Source organism: Salvelinus namaycush, unplaced genomic scaffold, assembly GCF_016432855.1.
Source record: "Salvelinus namaycush isolate Seneca unplaced genomic scaffold, SaNama_1.0 Scaffold124, whole genome shotgun sequence".
NCBI classification, from domain to species: Eukaryota; Metazoa; Chordata; class Actinopteri; order Salmoniformes; family Salmonidae; genus Salvelinus; species Salvelinus namaycush.
The window spans coordinates 123,652-146,500 of record NW_024057942.1 but is presented as its reverse complement, the minus strand read 5'-3'; the positions used below and the strand labels follow the sequence as shown (position 1 = coordinate 146,500).

The following is a 22,849-nucleotide window of genomic DNA, read 5'->3' as shown; positions in this document are numbered from 1 at the left end:
TTTATCTATCTATCTGTATATTTATCTATCTGTATATTTATCTATCTATATATCTATCTAGCTGAATATTTATCTATCTGTATATTTATCTAGCTGAATATTTATCTAGCTATATATTTATCTAGCTATATATTGATCTAGCTATATATTGATCTAGCTATATAATTTATATAATTTATCTATCTTAATATTTATCTATCTTAATATTTATCTAGCTATATAATTTATCTAGCTGAATATTTATCTAGCTGTCCGATAACATTCTGATGGAATGACTTGTCCTGCACTTAGTAAAAACCCAGAGTGCATTGAGTGAATGTTGGAGAAATATCTTGGTTCCTTTCTAAAACATAGCAATGTGAATGCAAAGAGGACACGGACCACGGACCACAAGATAGGTGAAGTGAACTGGAAAAGAGAGTTGAGTGTGAAGAGGACAGAGTTCTCATTCAAACAGAACTGAGTTATTTTGCTCTTTTTTTTTTTTACCCAGAGTTCACTTTATTTTAAAGAGGACTATATGTGAAAACACACCAAGACTCATAAGATGCACACACCCAAGATGTGTCAACACTGGAACATTCTTGAAATAACAAAGTGTTGTAAAAAGATTCAGGCTACGGTTATAACAGAAGTAGGTGAGGGTTAGGTATTGGGTGTGCTTACCAGGGCAAAGCACAGCATAGTTCACATGCTCACAGCATCGTTCACATGCTCACAGCATCGTTCACATGCTCACAGCATCGTTCACATGCTCACAGCATCGTTCACATGCTCACAGCATCGTTCACATGCTCCACGCTGGGAAGACGTCACAGAGCAGTAGTTAGTAGTACAACCTTCATGCAACGTTTCTACCCTACAACGATGCCGTAGAGGAGAGAGATGCAGTTCATTAGTGCCATTCAGGGTGGTGTCATCTATGTACATTGCAGTGATGCTGGGTGTGAGTGAAGTGACTTTAAGTACAGAGGCAACACGTGCCGTGCATGTGTGTGTGTGTAGCCTACCTTTCCCCTCCTTGCCGTAAGCGAGGGCAGGAGGTACGACGAGGCGCCTCTTCTCTCCAGCACACATCCCCTGCAGACCCTTATCCCATCCCTTTATCACCTCTTTAATACCCAGAGTGAACCAGACAGGCTGCTTGTCCCCCTGGGAGTAGCTGGAAACACACACACACACACACACACACACACATGCACGCACACACACACACTTTTTTTTAAAAGACAGCAGCAAAAACATGTATCTGACCGTTTCTAGGTTCAGGAAACCCTTCCTTCAATTGTTGTTTTCATAACAAACTAACCTGGAATGAAACTTAGTTCCATTTTGAAGATATCCTTCATGGTGTACCAGCAGAATGTCTCCGTACTTCGACTTGCGATGACAGAGGAAAGGTTTGTGCAGAACTGTGATTTTTACCTCGGCTTCTGGAAGTTTCCCTCCACTGACGAACACTAGCAGCGAGGTGCAAAACCAGCTCAAACAAGCCAGGAACATTTCAGAACTGATATCAGCAAAAAAAAATATACGTTTTGATAGGAGAAAAGATAGTTGTTAAAAACTTATAGAACTTGCCACTCACTGGAACAAGCGCGCCCGCAGTGTCAAGACGTGGCAAGTGACGTTTCATCGTGCAAGTTGTTACAGGAAGTGTACGTTTGATTGGTTGTGTATTTGCATATTCCCCGCCTTCATGGGAGTGGTCGTTCTAAAATTGCCGCGCTGTCTTTCAGTTCCGTAGAATAATGATCTGTCTTTCAAAGTATCAATGTCGAAGCCTTCAAATTGTTATAGACGATAAACAGATGAACAATACGTAGATGCATTTTGAAACTTCGATTTACTTTTTATTTTATTTTAACTCACATTTCTCAGGTATTCAAACAATAAACAGACCATCAACTACTCATTTTGGCAAAAGCTGGTTGAATTTAACTTTATATCGAGAGAGATGAAACAGTGTGTGTTATTGAATTTATATCATGCTAGTGTAACATTCACATACTTCATCAATGGCTACAGTTCGATATCAGATTATTTTATAAAATAGCCCATAAACACACTATAATTCACACAATGTATAAATACATATTATGGCTAAAAGGCAAAAATGATTGTACATAGCTCTACTCTGCAGTAGCCAGAGCATAAACAGTCATATTCTGCAGTAGACCAGAGCATCAACAGTCCTACTCTGCAGTAGACCAGAGTATCAACAGTCCTACTCTGCAGTAGACCAGAGCATAAACAGTCCTACTCTGCAGTAGCCAGAGCATCAACAGTCATATTCTGCAGTAGACCAGAGCATCAACAGTCCTACTCTGCAGTAGCCAGAGCATCAACAGTCATATTCTGCAGTAGACCAGAGCATAAACAGTCCTACTCTGCAGTAGACCAGAGTATCAACAGTCCTACTCTGCAGTAGCCAGAGCATCAACAGTTATATTCTGCAGTAGACCAGAGCATCAACAGTCCTACTCTGCAGTAGACCAGAGCATCAACAGTCCTACTCTGCAGTAGACCAGAGCATCAACAGTTATATTCTGCAGTAGACCAGAGCATCAACAGTTATATTCTGCAGTAGACCAGAGCATCAACAGTCCAACTCTGCAGTAGACCAGAGCATAAACAGTCCTACTCTGCAGTAGACCAGAGCATCAACAGTCCTACTCTGCAGTAGACCAGAGCATCAACAGTTATATTCTGCAGTAGACCAGAGCATCAACAGTCCAACTCTGCAGTAGACCAGAGCATAAACAGTCATATTCTGCAGTAGATCCTACAGTAGATCCTACACACAAGCATCCACATGTAGCTGCAGCACACCCATTAGAGTCACTTCATACATATATAAATACAAATAGGTCCTTATCGTAAGATATCATTTGTTCTCAATTAATTAAATAAAGATTAAATAGGTCAAGCAGAGCTATTTACACACTCTTAATTTGCATAAATACAGTATCAAACCCTCCTTTGGAAAGACAATCTTGGCTGAATAGTACTCTTTATTAACGCTGAAAAAAATTACGGTTCTTAAAATGGTTCTTCCTCAGCTCTTAAGGTTCCTTGGAGAACTCTTGCCCGATAAAAGAACCTTTGAGTGAAGCGTGGGGTTCTTGACGTGGCATCAATGGTTCTTCAGAATTCTATAACGTTCTTGAAAATGTATGGAAGCCTGCAGATGTGTCCCTTTCATAGCAAACACAGCAAACTGGCCTGTCTAAACTAGTGTTGATTATTTCAGTGTGACACTTATAGTGTTGATTGAAGAGTTAAATTAACACTTTGAAGAGTTAAATTAACACTAAGTGGTGTAAAATAACACCCGTGTTGGTGTTAATAACTAGAGTTGAACCAAAACCACGCCCATCATTATCATATTTCCCAGCATGCTCTATTGCAGTTAGATTTTTTAAATTGTTTGTTTCAATATCTATGTTTTTGCATGTACATTGATTGATTCATTAATCTTATGCTAGTTAAATATAAATAAAAACATTTTTTTAAACAATTCCAATCTGTCACTTGGACTTATTGCACCCGAAATTGTACTGAAATTGAAATTGTTGTCCCAGTTTAGATATTTAAGGTAGTCTCATATATTTGTCTTCCCAACACTGGCAGTCATTCTGAATGCAGGTTACTGGTGAATAAAACTTCAACATGTTGAATATCTCCAGTCTGGCTGGATTCCAATAGGAATTACACATCGTCTCACAAGCCAGCATAATGTGACTTGCAGGCTTGATGTGGCCTGTAAACGATGAGTTTCAGGCCACTGTATTAGGGTTTAAAACTAGGCTCTCAACAGAAGGCCTTATGAAATATGTATTGTCTTAAATATTGGAATTTTTAATAACGACCTATTCACTTTGAATCTCACTTGGTGAAGGCTACAGGACTGAAAATGAAAGAATGCAAAAAAAAGATGTCTCTGTCACTAAGAAAACAAAGTCCTGGGTGGTAATGGTACCTAAAATTCACTCAAAAGCCACCCTGTGAAATATGCAAATAAGGCTTAAAACTCTACAGCAGGGCTATTCAATTCCGGGTCCCGGAGGGGCCAAAACATTTCTGGTTTGGGATTTTTGTATGGTTCTTCAAAGAACCACACAATGTATTTCTTCTTCAGAGACCGTAAAATGGTTACCCTATGGCATCGCTATCAATAACTTTATTTGTTTCCAACTTTTGCACCTTTATTTTTTTAAGAGCGTAGTGAGGAAGCTAAAGTTACAGAATGCATCTTTACTCACTCTGCAGAGGACTGGTAAAGAGACCATCATTGAATTAACAGTCAACGGCTCCGTCACATTTTAACTGTCAGTCTAAATTCACACAAGTGGTCCGAGGTTGCTATAGCTACGTGCTGGACATGGTAAAAATACATTTTTTGTTTTTGAGATGCATGTCAAATGTATATTGAAACATCAAGTTTAACTTTACTGCGATATTTTAGCTTATACACATTACAATCATACTGTATAACTTACTGTAAAACGTACTGTATAACTTACACACATTGCGCAAGGTGCACCAGTGTCTTTTAATATTTCTTTAACAGTGCTACAGCCAGAGATACCAGCGTAGAGCCACTAGAACAGTCACACAGCCATAGTCATGCGGAATAAAGGGGTCTCCTGTGGCCAAAGCTGTCCCCCAATAGTAGCTTAGAGGAAAAAATGTTTTTGTTTTTCATAGGTACACACAGTCTGTCATATTGGAGCTACGGACTCGTCCCCCCCCCCGTCCCCCCCCTCTGCATCGCTTTGAAAAGTGCTGCAGACAATTCAAGCCTTCTTTATGGAACACTCCGGAACAGAGCTGAAGTATAGACCACAACAAGGAGAGGCTCGCTGAAGGTGGACCAATCACAATACGCTGAAGGTGGACCATTGGTAATACTGCAATGCTGCCATCTTCTTGTTGGCTCAGGTAAAGTATTTGCAGCCAGTAGAATCGATGGAACAGGACCCAGTACATCTGAGATGGCCAAAAGACCTTAAACGAGAGATGACCAATTATAACAGGTGTGTGTGTGTGTGTGTGTGTGTGTGTGTGTGTGTGTGTGTGTGTGTGTGTGTGTGTGTGTGTGTGTGTGTGTGTGTGTGTGTGTGTGTGTGTGTGTAGAAGGAGGGCATCTGGGAACATACCCAGGGAGATATGATGTGCAGGTCTGGTAACCAAAGTCTTTTCCATCACACTCCTCCATGCCCTCATGACGATAGCCATCTCCACAGTACGCCCACCTACAATCTACAGCGAAGGTGAGAGATAGAATGAGAGAGAGAGGGAGAGGGAGAGAGAGAGAGAGAGAGAGAGAGGGCAGTAAGAGGGTGGGAGGGAGAGAGAGACAGAGAGAGAGAGAGAGGGAACAAGAGGGCGGGAGGGAGAGAGAGAGAGAGATATTTTAATTGCTTTGGCACCTCAATGCATCACGTTGATGCTGATATCGCATTTTAAGTTAATTTAACTAAGTGGGAGAAATAGTGACAGGCTGACAGGAAGCGAGGGAAGGAGAACACCGATGATGCATCTGTAGTAGTCTCTATTTCCTTACTTTTCTCCTCTGTCAGTGTATGTTTGGATAGAAGGCTTGAGGCTAATGTCTGTGTCACTGTGTATCTCTTTGTCTGTATGCATTTCCTACTGCGACTTTATCAACGTCATTTCCTGTAAACTTTGTCTTTGTGTGTTTCTGTGTGTGTGATTCTCAGTGTGTGTGTTTGCCTGAGTGTGTGTGTGTGTGATTCTCAGTGTGTGTTGTCTGCGTGTGTGTGTGTGATTCTCAGTGTGTGTTGTCTGCGTGTGTGTGTGGGTGTGGGTGGGTGGGTGGGTGGGTGGGTGGGTGGGTGTGCGTGCGTGCGTGCGTGCGTGCGTGCGTGCGTGCGTGCGCGCGCGCGTGTGTGTGTGTGACCTACTGAGACAGGCATCTGTGACGACGTTGTTTCCATCATCACACTCCTCTCTGTTCTGCACCAGTCCGTCCCCACACACACCCACCCGCTCCGGAACCTTCTCTGTCGACTGGAGTGGCTTGAAGGGCTGCAACACAGTTTACACAACAGGGTCCTATTGGTTAAGGCCCACTGTAATAACAGGGTCCTATTCATTAAGGCCCACTGTAATAACAGGGTCCTATTTGTTAAGGCCCACTGTAATAACAGGGTCCTATTCGTTAAGGCCCACTGTAATAACAGGGTCCTATTCATTAAGGCCCACTGTAATAACAGGGTCCTATTCATTAAGGCCCACTGTAATAACAGGGTCCTATTCATTAAGGCCCACTGTAATAACAGGGTCCTATTCGTTAAGGCCCACTGTAATAACAGGGTCCTATTCATTAAGGCCCACTGTAATAACAGGGTCCTATTCGTTAAGGCCCACTGTAATAACAGGGTCCTATTCATTAAGGCCCACTGTAATAACAGGGTCCTATTCGTTAAGGCCCACTGTAATAACAGGGTCCTATTCATTAAGGCCCACTGTAATAACAGGGTCCTATTGGTTAAGGCCCACTGTAATAACAGGGTCCTATTGGTTAAGGCCCACTGTAATAACAGGGTCCTATTCATTAAGGCCCACTGTAATAACAGGGTCCTATTGGTTAAGGCCCACTGTAATAACAGGGTCCTATTGGTTAAGGCCCACTGTAATAACAGGGTCCTATTTGTTAAGGCCCACTGTAATAACAGGGTCCTATTGGTTAAGGCCCACTGTAATAACAGGGTCCTATTCATTAAGGCCCACTGTAATAACAGGTTCCTATTGGTTAAGGCCCACTGTAATAACAGGGTCCTATTGGTTAAGGCCCACTGTAATAACAGGGTCCTATTCATTAAGGCCCACTGTAATAACAGGGTCCTATTCATTAAGGCCCACTGTAATAACAGGGTCCTATTGGTTAAGGCCCACTGTAATAACAGGGTCCTATTCATTAAGGCCCACTGTAATAACAGGGTCCTATTGGTTAAGGCCCACTGTAATAACAGGGTCCTATTGGTTAAGGCCCACTGTAATAACAGGGTCCTATTCATTAAGGCCCACTGTAATAACAGGGTCCTATTCGTTAAGGCCCACTGTAATAACAGGGTCCTATTCATTAAGGCCCACTGTAATAACAGGGTCCTATTGGTTAAGGCCCACTGTAATAACAGGGTCCTATTGGTTAAGGCCCACTGTAATAACAGGGTCCTATTCATTAAGGCCCACTGTAATAACAGGGTCATATTGGTTAAGGCCCACTGTAAGAAAATATCTCGCAACAGTTTCTTATTGTATTTGTAAAGTATAGTATCGCATCGCATAGTATCGTATAGTGTAGTATCTTATAGTATCGTATAGTATAGTGTAGTGTAGTATCTTATAGTATTGTATAGTATAGTGTAGTATCTTATAGTATCGTATAGTATAGTGTAGTGTAGTATCTTATAGTATTGTATAGTATAGTGTAGTATCTTATAGTATCGTATAGTGTCGTGTAGTATCTTATAGTATCGTATAGTGTAGTGTAGTATCTTATAGTATCGTATAGTGTAGTGTAGTATCTTATAGTATCGTATAGTATAGGGTAGTTTAATATCTTATAGTATCGAATAGTATAGTACCTGTATGGGCTGCCAGCCATCTTTGTCTTTGAAGTAGAGGGATCTCTGGTCCTTCCTGAAGGCGATGGCATTGACCGTGTGGAGACGATCCAACTCCTCCTCACTGTCCACTACAAAGATCTACATAGAGACCAGAGACAGATGACATAACACGTGTTGATTCAAGGTAGAGAGATTCACAAAGCTCCCAAATCTTAATACACTGACAAAGACAGGAATATTGAAAATGCCCCAAACGTAGGGACTTGATAACTATACTTTACAATACATTTTTGGGGGGGTCAAAGTTGATGGGAAAAGGTCCTGTGTAAATCAGTGTGTGTGAGACAGAGAGTTTTACCACAGGGACTTTGTGGTAGTTGCCTCGTTGGGTGTAACTGCCGTAGTGTGGGTTGTTGACTCCCAAAGGGGTGTTACCACCGTAGGTGTTACAGTCACAGACACCTGGAGATCCCGCTACACCCTTATCTCCCTTCTCCCCTACCAGGTACAGGCCTGGAGGAAAACACACATATCATTTCACTAAACACAATCATTTTTATCTGTTTCCTACAGGTGGTCTTATCTTACCTGAGGCAGGTAGTCCAGGTGGTCTTATCTTACCTGAGGCAGGAAGTCCAGGTAGTCTTATCTTACCTGAGGCAGGAAGTCCAGGTGGTCTTATCTTACCTGAGGCAGGTAGTCCAGGTGGTCTTATCTTACCTGGGGCAGGAAGTCCAGGTGGTCTTATCTTACCAGAGGCAGGAAGTCCAGGGGGTCTTATCTTACCTGAGGCAGGTAGTCCAGGGGTCTTATCTTACCTGAGGCAGGTAGTCTAGGGGGTCTTATCTTACCTGAGGCAGGAAGTCCAGGGGGTCTTATCTTACCTGAGGCAGGAAGTTCAGGGGGTCTTATCTTACCTGAGGCAGGTATTCCAGGGGGTCTTATCTTACCTGAGGCAGGTAGTCAGGGGTCTTATCTTACCTGAGGCAGGTAGTCCAGGGGGTCTTATCTTACCTGAGGCAGGTAGTCCAGGGGATCTTACCTGAGGCAGGTAGTCCAGGGGGTCTTATCTTACCTGAGGCAGGTTGTCCAGGTGGTCTTATCTTACCTGAGGCAGGTAGTCCAGGGGTCTTATCTTACCTGAGGCAGGTAGTCCAGGTGGTCTTATCTTACCTGAGGCAGGTTGTCCAGGTGGTCTTATCTTACCTGAGGCAGGTTGTCCAGGTGGTCTTATCTTACCTGAGGCAGGTAGTCCAGGTGGTCTTATCTTACCTGAGGCAGGTTGTCCAGGTGGGCTTATCTTACCTGAGGCAGGTAGTCCAGGTGGTCTTATCTTACCTGAGGCAGGTAGTCCAGGGGGTCTTATCTTACCTGAGGCAGGTTGTCCAGGTGGTCTTATCTTACCTGAGGCAGGTAGTCCAGGTGGTCTTATCTTACCTGAGGCAGGTAGTCCAGGGGTCTTATCTTACCTGAGGCAGGTAGTCCAGGTGGTCTTATCTTACCTGAGGCAGGTTGTCCAGGTGGTCTTATCTTACCTGAGGCAGGTAGTCCAGGTGGTCTTATCTTACCTGAGGCAGGTTGTCCAGGTGGTCTTATCTTACCTGAGGCAGGTTGTCCAGGTGGGCTTATCTTACCTGAGGCAGGTAGTCCAGGTGGTCTTATCTTACCTGAGGCAGGTAGTCCAGGGGGTCTTATCTTACCTGAGGCAGGTTGTCCAGGTGGTCTTATCTTACCTGAGGCAGGTAGTCCAGGGGGTCATATCTTACCTGAGGCAGGTTGTCCAGGTGGTCTTATCTTACCTGAGGCAGGTAGTCCAGGGGTCTTATCTTACCTGAGGCAGGTTGTCCAGGGGGTCATATCTTACCTGAGGCAGGTTGTCCAGGTGGTCTTATCTTACCTGAGGCAGGTAGTCCAGGGGTCTTATCTTACCTGAGGCAGGTAGTCCAGGTGGTCTTATCTTACCTGAGGCAGGTTGTCCAGGTGGTCTTATCTTACCTGAGGCAGGTAGTCCAGGGGGTCATATCTTACCTGAGGCAGGTTGTCCAGGGGGTCCAGGGTGACCAGAGGGACCAGCAGGACCTGTAGGACCCATAGGACCAGGGGTTCCACCCTGACCCTTCATACCCTACACACACACACACACACACACACACACACACACACACACACACACACACACACACACACACACACACACACACACACACACACACACACACACACACACACACACACACACACAAACACATAAGGTGACCTACAGTGGCCTCCATAACTATTGACACAGGTTTCCATCCAATTGGTAACAGCTTTTCATGCGAATATTCTAAAATCCACATGAAATCAATATGCGCATTTTGCCAAGACAAAGACGTGTTTCCATCACATTGACTTGTTGCAGATAAAGGGCTGTGCGTGATGAGGTAGAGCACATAAACATACCCGATGCTGTTAAGTTCCCATGTACCGAATAAAAAATGAGTTAAATGGATTTCCATCGCATCTTCAACTCTACTGATGGTTTTCGTCACACAAAACATATATATATAGTTATATAGCGAGTGAGCTATCTGCATGATGTTGGCTAGAGCTCACGTATAGCTTACATGATGAGATGCTGTTGGCTAGAGCTCACGTAAAGCTTACATGATGAGATGCTGTTCGCTAGAGCTCACGTATAGCTTACATGATGAGATGCTGTTGGCTAGAGCTCACGTATAGCTTACATGATGAGATGCTGTTCGCTAGAGCTCACGTATAGCTTACATGATGAGATGCTGTTGGCTAGAGCTCACGTATAGCTTACATGATGAGATGCTGTTGGCTAGAGCTCACGTATAGCTTACATGATGAGATGCTGTTCGCTAGAGCTCACGTATAGCTTACATCATGAGATGCTGTTCGCTAGAGCTCACGTATAGCTTACATGATGAGATGCTGTTGGCTAGAGCTCACGTATAGCTTACATGATGAGATGCTGTTCGCTAGAGCTCACGTATAGCTTACATGATGAGATGCTGTTGGCTAGAGCTCACGTATAGCTTACATCATGAGATGCTGTTCGCTAGAGCTCACGTATAGCTTACATGATGAGATGCTGTTGGCTAGAGCTCACGTATAGCTTACATCATGAGATGCTGTTCGCTAGAGCTCACGTATAGCTTACATGATGAGATGCTGTTGGCTAGAGCCCCCGTATAGCTTACATGATGAGATTATTATGGACAAAAGAGCGAGATTATTTTTACGTGTCAAACGGTAGCTAAGCATCGATCATCATGTCACCAGAATAAAACCCTTGATATTTATTGGAAAGGAGCATCAAACTTGTCACTTTGCCCTTTCAACACCCTGTGACGATAATCATAAATTATTTAATCTGGAACCTAATAAACTGCATGCTTTCCTGATGAGTCGTAGCCGGAAGACAACACAACAAGATTACTTCGATATGATGGTTATTACATCAATATTTTGCGCATAAAAGCGTTTCCACCCCAATTTTCTTTTAGCATAATTAATTTTACTGACACAAAAAAGATCCCACCTTGTCGATAGGATTTTGTTTCGTCGACAGTTGGAAAGTCTTTCCCCCAAAAATGTTCTGTTTCCATCAGGCCTGTCATTAAATTGTTTATCTGACATCTGACTTTACTCACGTAAAACGGTTGAAAGTGTGAGAAAGTCAGACGCACAAATATCCTATCCCCCCAAAAATTCTATCCGCCCCTGTTAGTGTTTTTTATTCATTTATTATTTTTATTATATTTTTGGGGGGTTGTTTTTTTCCCCAGACCAGTTACAAACTTATACATACGAACAACAACTTACAGACACACACAATCAACGACTATCTCACCTGCCCAACCAGTATGCTCACACCTCCATCCCCTAGTACCCTAACCCTAAACAACGACTATCTCATCTGCCCAACCAGTATGCTCACACCTCCATCCCCTAGTACCCTAACCCTAAACAACGACTATCTCACCTGCCCAACCAGTATGCTCACACCTCCATCCCCTAGTACCCTAACCCTAAACAACGACTACATCTCATCTGCCCAACCAGTATGCTCACACCTCCATCCCCTAGTACCCTAACCCTAAACAACGACTATCTCACCTGCCCAACCAGTATGCTCACACCTCCATCCCCTAGTACCCTAACCCTAAACAATGACTATCTCATCTGCCCAACCAGTATGCTCACACCTCCATCCCCTAGTACCCTAACCCTAAACAACGACTACATCTCACCTGCCCAACCAGTATGCTCACACCTCCATCCCCTAGTACCCTAACCCTAAACAACGACTATCTCACCTGCCCAACCAGTATGCTCACACCTCCATCCCCTAGTACCCTAACCCTAAACAACGACTATCTCATCTGCCCTACCAGTATGCTCACACCTCCATCCCCTAGTACCCTAACCCTAAACAACGACTATCTCACCTGCCCAACCAGTATGCTCACACCTCCATCCCCTAGTACCCTAACCCTAAACAACGACTACATCTCATCTGCCCAACCAGTATGCTCACACCTCCATCCCCTAGTACCCTAACCCTAAACAACGACTATCTCACCTGCCCAACCAGTATGCTCACACCTCCATCCCCTAGTACCCTAACCCTAATCAACGACTATCTCATCTGCCCAACCAGTATGCTCACACCTCCATCCCCTAGTACCCTAACCCTAAACAACGACTATCTCACCTGCACAACCAGTATGCTCACACCTCCATCCCCTAGTACCCTAACCCTAAACAATGACTATCTCATCTGCCCAACCAGTATGCTCACACCTCCATCCCCTAGTACCCTAACCCTAAACAACGACTACATCTCATCTGCCCAACCAGTATGCTCACACCTCCATCCCCTAGTACCCTAACCCTAAACAACGACTATCTCACCTGCCCAACCAGTATGCTCACACCTCCATCCCCTAGTACCCTAACCCTAAACAATGACTATCTCACCTGCCCAACCAGTATGCTCACACCTCCATCCCCTAGTACCCTAACCCTAAACAACGACTATCTCACCTGCCCAACCAGTATGCTCATACCTCCATCCCCTAGTACCCTAACCCTAAACAACGACTATCTCACCTGCAAAACCAGTATGCTCACACCTCCATCCCCTAGTACCCTAACCCTAAACAACGACTATCTCACCTGCCCAACCAGTATGCTCACACCTCCATCCCCTAGTACCCTAACCCTAAACAACGACTACATCTCACCTGCCCAACCAGTATGCTCACACCTCCATCCCCTAGTACCCTAACCCTAAACAACGACTATCTCACCTGCCCAACCAGTATGCTCACACCTCCATCCCCTAGTACCCTAACCCTAAACAATGACTATCTCACCTGCCCAACCAGTATGCTCACACCTCCATCCCCTAGTACCCTAACCCTAAACAACGACTATCTCACCTGCCCAACCAGTATGCTCACACCTCCATCCCCTAGTACCCTAACCCTAAACAACGACTATCTCACCTGCCCAACCAGTATGCTCACACCTCCATCCCCTAGTACCCTAACCCTAAACAACGACTATCTCACCTGCACAACCAGTATGCTCACACCTCCATCCCCTAGTACCCTAACCCTAAACAACAACTATCTCACCTGCCCAACCAGTATGCTCACACCTCCATCCCCTAGTACCCTAACCCTAAACAACGACTATCTCATCTGCCCTACCAGTATGCTCACACCTCCATCCCCTAGTACCCTAACCCTAAACAACGACTATCTCACCTGCCCAACCAGTATGCTCACACCTCCATCCCCTAGTACCCTAACCCTAAACAACGACTATCTCATCTGCCCTACCAGTATGCTCACACCTCCATCCCCTAGTACCCTAACCCTAAACAACGACTATCTCATCTGCCCAACCAGTATGCTCACACCTCCATCCCCTAGTACCCTAACCCTAAACAACGACTATCTCATCTGCCCAACCAGTATGCTCACACCTCCATCCCCTAGTACCCTAACCCTAAACAACGACTATCTCATCTGCCCAACCAGTATGCTCACACCTCCATCCCCTAGTACCCTAACCCTAAACAACGACTATCTCATCTGCCCTACCAGTATGCTCACACCTACATCCCCTAGTACCCTAACCCTAAACAACGACTATCTCACCTGCCCAACCAGTATGCTCACACCTCCATCCCCTAGTACCCTAACCCTAAACAATGACTATCTCATCTGCCCAACCAGTATGCTCACACCTCCATCCCCTAGTACCCTAACCCTAAACAACGACTATCTCACCTGCCCAACCAGTATGCTCACACCTCCATCCCCTAGTACCCTAACCCTAAACAACGACCATCTCACCTGCCCTACCAGTATGCTCACACCTCCATCCCCTAGTACCCTAACCCTAAACAATGACTATCTCATCTGCCCTACCAGTATGCTCACACCTCCATCCCCTAGTACCCTAACCCTAAACAATGACTATCTCATCTGCCCAACCAGTATGCTCACACCTCCATCCCCTAGTACCCTAACCCTAAACAATGACTATCTCACCTGCCCTACCAGTATGCTCACACCTCCATCCCCTAGTACCCTAACCCTAAACAACGACTATCTCACCTGCCCAACCAGTATGCTCACACCTCCATCCCCTAGTACCCTAACCCTAAACAATGACTATCTCACCTGCCCTACCAGTATGCTCACACCTCCATCCCCTAGTACCCTAACCCTAAACAATGACTATCTCACCTGCCCTACCAGTATGCTCACACCTCCATCCCCTAGTACCCTAACCCTAAACAATGACTATCTCACCTGCCCAACCAGTATGCTCACACCTCCATCCCCTAGTACCCTAACCCTAAACAACGACTATCTCACCTGCCCAACCAGTATGCTCACACCTCCATCCCCTAGTACCCTAACCCTAAACAACGACCATCTCACCTGCCCTACCAGTATGCTCACACCTCCATCCCCTAGTACCCTAACCCTAAACAATGACTATCTCATCTGCCCTACCAGTATGCTCACACCTCCATCCCCTAGTACCCTAACCCTAAACAATGACTATCTCATCTGCCCAACCAGTATGCTCACACCTCCATCCCCTAGTACCCTAACCCTAAACAATGACTATCTCACCTGCCCTACCAGTATGCTCACACCTCCATCCCCTAGTACCCTAACCCTAAACAACGACTATCTCACCTGCCCAACCAGTATGCTCACACCTCCATCCCCTAGTACCCTAACCCTAAACAATGACTATCTCACCTGCCCTACCAGTATGCTCACACCTCCATCCCCTAGTACCCTAACCCTAAACAATGACTATCTCACCTGCCCTACCAGTATGCTCACACCTCCATCCCCTAGTACCCTAACCCTAAACAACGACTATCTCACCTGCCCAACCAGTATGCTCACACCTCCATCCCCTAGTACCCTAACCCTAAACAATGACTATCTCACCTGCCCTACCAGTATGCTCACACCTCCATCCCCTAGTACCCTAACCCTAAACAATGACTATCTCACCTGCCCTACCAGTATGCTCACACCTCCATCCCCTAGTACCCTAACCCTAAACAACGACTATCTCACCTGCCCTACCAGTATGCTCACACCTACATCCCCTAGTACCCTAACCCTAAACAACGACTATCTCACCTGCCCAACCAGTATGCTCACACCTCCATCCCCTAGTACCCTAACCCTAAACAACGACTATCTCATCTGCCCTACCAGTATGCTCACACCTCCATCCCCTAGTACCCTAACCCTAAACAACGACTACATCTCACCTGTCCTACCAGTATGCTCACACCTCCATCCCCTAGTACCCTAACCCTAAACAACGACTATCTCATCTGCCCTACCAGTATGCTCACACCTCCATCCCCTAGTACCCTAACCCTAAACAACGACTATCTCATCTGCCCAACCAGTATGCTCACACCTACATCCCCTAGTACCCTAACCCTAAACAACGACTATCTCACCTGCCCTACCAGTATGCTCACACCTCCATCCCCTAGTACCCTAACCCTAAACAACGACTATCTCATCTGCCCAACCAGTATGCTCACACCTCCATCCCCTGGTACCCTAACCCTAAACAACGACTATCTCATCTGCCCAACCAGTATGCTCACACCTCCATCCCCTAGTACCCTAACCCTAAACAACGACTATCTCACCTGCCCAACCAGTATGCTCACACCTCCATCCCCTAGTACCCTAACCCTAAACAATGACTATCTCACCTGCCCAACCAGTATGCTCACACCTCCATCCTCTAGTACCCTAACCCTAAACAACGACTATCTCATCTGCCCTACCAGTATGCTCACACCTCCATCCCCTAGTACCCTAACCCTAAACAACGACTATCTCACCTGCCCAACCAGTATGCTCACACCTCCATCCCCTAGTACCCTAACCCTAAACAATGACTATCTCACCTGCCCAACCAGTATGCTCACACCTCCATCCTCTAGTACCCTAACCCTAAACAACGACTATCTCATCTGCCCTACCAGTATGCTCACACCTCCATCCCCTAGTACCCTAACCCTAAACAACGACTATCTCATCTGCCCTACCAGTATGCTCACACCTACATCCCCTAGTACCCTAACCCTAAACAACGACTATCTCACCTGCCCAACCAGTATGCTCACACCTCCATCCCCTAGTACCCTAACCCTAAACAACGACTATCTCACCTGCCCAACCAGTATGCTCACACCTACATCCCCTAGTACCCTAACCCTAAACAACGACTATCTCACCTGCCCAACCAGTATGCTCACACCTCCATCCCCTAGTACCCTAACCCTAAACAACGACTATCTCACCTGCCCAACCAGTATGCTCACACCTCCATCCCCTAGTACCCTAACCCTAAACAATGACTATCTCACCTGCCCAACCAGTATGCTCACACCTCCATCCCCTAGTACCCTAACCCTAAACAACGACTACATCTCATCTGCCCTACCAGTATGCTCACACCTCCATCCCCTAGTACCCTAACCCTAAACAACGACTATCTCACCTGCCCAACCAGTATGCTCACACCTCCATCCCCTAGTACCCTAACCCTAAACAACGACTATCTCATCTGCCCTACCAGTATGCTCACACCTACATCCCCTAGTACCCTAACCCTAAACAACGACTATCTCACCTGCCCAACCAGTATGCTCACACCTCCATCCCCTAGTACCCTAACCCTAAACAACGACTATCTCACCTGCCCAACCAGTATGCTCACACCTCCATCCCCTAGTACCCTAACCCTAAACAACGACTATCTCATCTGCCCAACCAGTATGCTCACACCTCCATCCCCTAGTACCCTAACCCTAAACAACGACTATCTCATCTGCCCAACCAGTATGCTCACACCTCCATCCCCTAGTACCCTAACCCTAAACAACGACTATCTCATCTGCCCAACCAGTATGCTCACACCTCCATCCCCTAGTACCCTAACCCTAAACAACGACTATCTCACCTGCCCTACCAGTATGCTCACACCTCCATCCCCTAGTACCCTAACCCTAAACAACGACTATCTCATCTGCCCAACCAGTATGCTCACACCTCCATCCCCTAGTACCCTAACCCTAAACAACGACTATCTCATCTGCCCAACCAGTATGCTCACACCTCCATCCCCTAGTACCCTAACCCTAAACAACGACTACATCTCATCTGCCCAACCAGTATGCTCACACCTCCATCCCCTAGTACCCTAACCCTAAACAACGACTATCTCACCTGCCCAACCAGTATGCTCACACCTCCATCCCCTAGTACCCTAACCCTAAACAATGACTATCTCACCTGCCCAACCAGTATGCTCACACCTCCATCCTCTAGTACCCTAACCCTAAACAACGACTATCTCATCTGCCCTACCAGTATGCTCACACCTCCATCCCCTAGTACCCTAACCCTAAACAACGACTATCTCATCTGCCCTACCAGTATGCTCACACCTACATCCCCTAGTACCCTAACCCTAAACAACGACTATCTCACCTGCCCAACCAGTATGCTCACACCTCCATCCCCTAGTACCCTAACCCTAAACAACGACTATCTCACCTGCCCAACCAGTATGCTCACACCTACATCCCCTAGTACCCTAACCCTAAACAACGACTATCTCACCTGCCCAACCAGTATGCTCACACCTCCATCCCCTAGTACCCTAACCCTAAACAACGACTATCTCACCTGCCCAACCAGTATGCTCACACCTCCATCCCCTAGTACCCTAACCCTAAACAATGACTATCTCACCTGCCCAACCAGTATGCTCACACCTCCATCCCCTAGTACCCTAACCCTAAACAACGACTACATCTCATCTGCCCTACCAGTATGCTCACACCTCCATCCCCTAGTACCCTAACCCTAAACAACGACTATCTCACCTGCCCAACCAGTATGCTCACACCTCCATCCCCTAGTACCCTAACCCTAAACAACGACTATCTCACCTGCCCAACCAGTATGCTCACACCTCCATCCCCTAGTACCCTAACCCTAAACAACGACTATCTCACCTGCCCAACCAGTATGCTCACACCTCCATCCCCTAGTACCCTAACCCTAAACAACGACTATCTCATCTGCCCAACCAGTATGCTCACACCTCCATCCCCTAGTACCCTAACCCTAAACAACGACTATCTCATCTGCCCAACCAGTATGCTCACACCTCCATCCCCTAGTACCCTAACCCTAAACAACGACTACATCTCATCTGCCCAACCAGTATGCTCACACCTCCATCCCCTAGTACCCTAACCCTAAACAACGACTACATCTCACCTGCCCTACCAGTATGCTCACACCTCCATCCCCTAGTACCCTAACCCTAAACAACGACTACATCTCATCTGCCCTACCAGTATGCTCACACCTACATCCCCTAGTACCCTAACCCTAAACAACGACTATCTCATCTGCCCTACCAGTATGCTCACACCTCCATCCCCTAGTACCCTAACCCTAAACAACGACTATCTCACCTGCCCAACCAGTATGCTCACACCTCCATCCCCTAGTACCCTAACCCTAAACAACGACTATCTCATCTGCCCTACCAGTATGCTCACACCTCCATCCCCTAGTACCCTAACCCTAAACAACGACTACATCTCATCTGCCCTACCAGTATGCTCACACCTCCATCCCCTAGTACCCTAACCCTAAACAACGACTATCTCACCTGCCCAACCAGTATGCTCACACCTCCATCCCCTAGTACCCTAACCCTAAACAACGACTATCTCATCTGCCCTACCAGTATGCTCACACCTCCATCCCCTAGTACCCTAACCCTAAACAACGACTATCTCATCTGCCCTACCAGTATGCTCACACCTCCATCCCCTAGTACCCTAACCCTAAACAACGACTATCTCATCTGCCCTACCAGTATGCTCACACCTCCATCCCCTAGTACCCTAACCCTAAACAACGACTATCTCATCTGCCCTACCAGTATGCTCACACCTCCATCCCCTAGTACCCTAACCCTAAACAACGACTATCTCACCTGCCCTACCAGTATGCTCACACCTACATCCTTATTGCCTGCATTATTGTTTGCCACATGGCCTTAAATTGTACCGATTTGTTTCTCTCAGTCGCCAATGCTATATCAATATTTCAATAATAAATCATTAGATTTTTCCATTGTTTCAATGATGGCGGATTGATTGATTTCCACGTTTTTAGTGTTTTCAAGATAAGAATAGAATTGATAAGAGAGAAGAGAATCGTCCAGCCCATTGTGTATCTCACTACACCCCCATATGTCATGTCTTGAAATATGCAAACAGACGGATTAAAAGTATGTTTACATTGTAATACTTCTGACAGACAACTTCCTAGCTCCGCCCATAACTTTGAGACATCATAGCATTCCCAGAAAGCATGGATTATTGAGTCAATGTTAGTTTTACACTTTCCCTCCATATTGTGCAAATATCACTTATTTTTAAGTCTTGCTTCCAATAGTTTATATTATTTTCTAAGAGATAGCCAGTGGGAAATGCTCTCTGCAAGTTTTGTATATCTTACTTATCATATGAATATTATTTTCAAATAAGACTCCCTCAAGGTTGCATCGAATGTCCAAAATATTTTAAATCGAAATTTCGTGATATGTAACTTTTAGTTGCATGTATTTGAAAATATCTACATCTACAAATATCTACTTTGGTCAGTACAAAATTGCTTTTTAATACTTTTAAGGAAATAAATATATTTCCTGTGACCAATCATTTACGGTTTCTATTCCTTTAGTTTTCCATGTGAACCAATTTATCGGTGAATTCTGAACAGCTATCCAAGGATTGTGTCATAGGGTTGTGTTTTTAGAGAGTGATATTGGTTCTTGTAGAATACGTTGAATATTCTCTTCCATGTTGTTATAGTGTTCTATAATGTTATAGTGTTCTATATTGTTATAGTGTTCTATATTGTTGTAGTGTTCTATAATGTTATAGTGTTCTATATTGTTGTAGTGTTCTATATTGTTATAGTGTTCTATATTGTTATAGTGTTCTATAATGTTATAGTGTTCTATATTGTTATAGTGTTCTATATTGTTATAGTGTTCTATAATGTTATAGTGTTCTATATTGTTATAGTGTTCTATATTGTTATAGTGTTCTATAATGTTGTAGTGTTCTATATTGTTGTAGTGTTCTATATTGTTGTAGTGTTCTATATTGTTATAGTGTTCTATAATGTTATAGTGTTCTATATTGTTGTAGTGTTCTATATTGTTATAGTGTTCTATATTGTTATAGTGTTCTATAATGTTATAGTGTTCTATATTGTTGTAGTGTTCTATATTGTTGTAGTGTTCTATAATGTTATAGTGTTCTATATTGTTGTAGTGTTCTATATTGTTATAGTGTTCTATATTGTTGTAGTGTTCTATATTGTTGTAGTGTTCTATAATGTTATAGTGTTCTATATTGTTGTAGTGTTCTATATTGTTGTAGTGTTCTATATTGTTATAGTGTTCTATATTGTTGTAGTGTTCTATATTGTTATAGTGTTCTATATTGTTATAGTGTTCTAAAATGTTATAGTGTTCTATATTGTTATAGTGTTCTAAAATGTTATAGTGTTCTATATTGTTATAGTGTTCTATATTGTTATAGTGTTCTAAAATGTTATAGTGTTCTATATTGTTATAGTGTTCTATAGTGTTACATATTATTATAGTGTTCTATAGTGTTACATATTATTATAGTGTTCTATAGTGTTACATATTATTATAGTGTTCTATAGTGTTACATATTATTATAGTGTTCTATATTGTTATAGTGTTCTATAGTGTTATAGTGTTCTATATTGTTATAGTGTTCTATAGTGTTCTATATTGTTATAGTGTTCTATAGTGTTATAGTGTTCTATATTGTTATAGTGTTCTATATTGTTATAGTGTTCTATAGTGTTATAGTGTTCTATATTGTTATAGTGTTCTATATTGTTATAGTGTTCTATAGTGTTATAGTGTTCTATATTGTTATAGTGTTCTATATTGTCACAGTATTCTACATTGTTATAGTGTTCTATATCCTTATAGTGTTCTTAACTATGAAGTTGTTAATGTTCTTTATGTTTTGAAAGTAGACACGTAAAAAGATTCTGGGGATGAGCATCTTCAATACGGTTGTCCTTCTGGAAGGTTCTCCCATCTCCACAGAGGAACTCTAGAGCTCTTCCAGAGTGTCCATCGGGTCTTGGACCAGGTTTGTAGAAATCTTTAGACATTTGAGATTATTAAATTTTTTAAAAACAGAAATAACGTTCTGTTTTTTTATTTTCTACAAATTTGCAAACATTTCTAAAAACCTGTTTTCGCTTTGTCATTATGGGGTATTGTTTGTAGATTGATGAGAAAAAAACGAACAATTTAATCCATTTTAGAATAAGGCTGTAACGTAAACAAAATATGGAAAAAGGGAAATGGGTCTGAATACTTTCTGAAGGCACTGTACACCAGTTACATCCTGGACACTGAAGATACACACTAACAACATGCACACCAAACCCTCTTTGAGGACTGGTAAAATGTATTTTCTCCTCTGATCTCTCTTACATGTTGTCCTCTCTTCCCAGGTCGGCCAGTTGGTCCTCTCTTCCCTGAAATTCCTGAGTCTCCCTTCGATCCCATCTCACCCTGAGATAGGTAGAGAGAGAGAGAGAGAGAGAGAGAGAGAGAGAGAGAGAGAGAGAGAGAGAGAGAGAGAGAGAGAGAGAGAGAGAGAGAGAGAGAGAGAGGGAGAGAGGGAGAGAGGGAGAGAGGGAGAGAGAGAGAAAGAGAGGTAAAAAGTAGTCAAATATAGATTCTATAGGTTTATATAGTATATTCTGGTCCTAATTGAGTTATTTCTCACCACAGAGTTAAATCAAACAACTGAATGTATCTATGTGTTTCTAACCTTCTGTCCCAACATCCCAGAGAGACCTACGGTGCCCTAGGAAAGAAGAGAAAAGATAGAGAACCACTGATCAACATGCTTTATGTTTCCAGGAAGGTGACACCAATCAATAATGATCATCACTAGTTAGCTGACGTCCAGTAACAACACCCACCTTGTTGCCCTTTGGTCCTAATACGCCTGAATTACCACGAGACCCCTGGCAGGAGAGAGAGAGAGAGAGAGAGGGGGAGAGAGAGAGAGAGAGAGAGAGAGAGAGAGAGAATGTACCAGTATAAGAAAATGCTAATCATTATGGGTAATGTAGTTTGAACAGCATGGTCTATTGAGTATGAGCTGTGTAATGTAGTTTGAACAACAAGTTCTGAATCCGAGTATAATCTGGGTAATGTAGTTTGAACAGCATGCTCTGAATCAGAGTATAATCAGGGTAATGTAGCTTTAACAGCATGCTCTGAATAAGGGTTTAATCTGGGTAATGTAGTTTGAACAGCATGCTCTGAATCAGAGTATAATCTGGGTAATGTAGTTTTAACAGCATGCTCTGAATAAGAGTATAATCTGAGCTCACCTTCTCTCCTTTATAACCAGGAAGACCCTGGAGAAGGAATGAAAGGACAACAATTAACCTATTTTCTCTTTCGGGTTTAGAATGTGTGTATGTGTGTTTATGTGTGTGAGAGAGGGGATCTCTTTTTTTCTTGTGTTTAGAATGTGTGTTCGTGCGTGTGTGAAA

The 22,849-nt window shown here is 44.0% G+C and overlaps 2 protein-coding genes across 2 annotated transcripts in view; both read right to left on the bottom strand.

Moving 5' to 3' along the window:
• Positions 1-247: 247 nt before the first annotated feature.
• Positions 248-1,638, bottom strand: LOC120036204 (peptidyl-prolyl cis-trans isomerase FKBP14-like). Its single transcript, XM_038982684.1, has 3 exons — positions 1,310-1,638; positions 1,011-1,162; positions 248-801 (listed from the first exon to the last, which is right to left on the bottom strand). The coding sequence occupies exons 1-3, from the start codon at positions 1,501-1,503 to the stop codon at positions 788-790; spliced, it is 360 nt and encodes a 119-aa protein (XP_038838612.1). The 5' UTR covers positions 1,504-1,638; the 3' UTR covers positions 248-787.
• A 3,302-nt stretch (positions 1,639-4,940) lies between these two features.
• The window catches only part of LOC120036202 (acetylcholinesterase collagenic tail peptide-like), a 34,519-nt gene continuing 16,610 nt past the window's right edge, over positions 4,941-22,849 (bottom strand). Inside the window, exons 4-11 of the mRNA XM_038982682.1 lie at positions 9,594-9,677; positions 8,580-8,640; positions 8,417-8,482; positions 7,957-8,111; positions 7,617-7,736; positions 5,931-6,054; positions 5,163-5,265; positions 4,941-5,010 (exon numbers count right to left, since the gene is read on the bottom strand). Coding sequence (XP_038838610.1) covers positions 4,941-5,010; positions 5,163-5,265; positions 5,931-6,054; positions 7,617-7,736; positions 7,957-8,111; positions 8,417-8,482; positions 8,580-8,640; positions 9,594-9,677 — 783 coding nt within the window. The remainder of the gene's footprint in view (positions 5,011-5,162; positions 5,266-5,930; positions 6,055-7,616; positions 7,737-7,956; positions 8,112-8,416; positions 8,483-8,579; positions 8,641-9,593; positions 9,678-22,849) is intronic.

Excerpts from the sequence above, each read along its gene's own strand:
- LOC120036204 (XM_038982684.1), bottom strand. The coding sequence starts at position 1,503 with ATGTTCCTGGCTTGTTTGAGCTGGTTTTGCACCTCGCTGCTAGTGTTC. Across the intron at positions 1,163-1,309 it reads GGAACTAAGTTTCATTCCAG|CTACTCCCAGGGGGACAAGC; the intron begins GTTAGTTTGTTA and ends GTGTGTTTCCAG.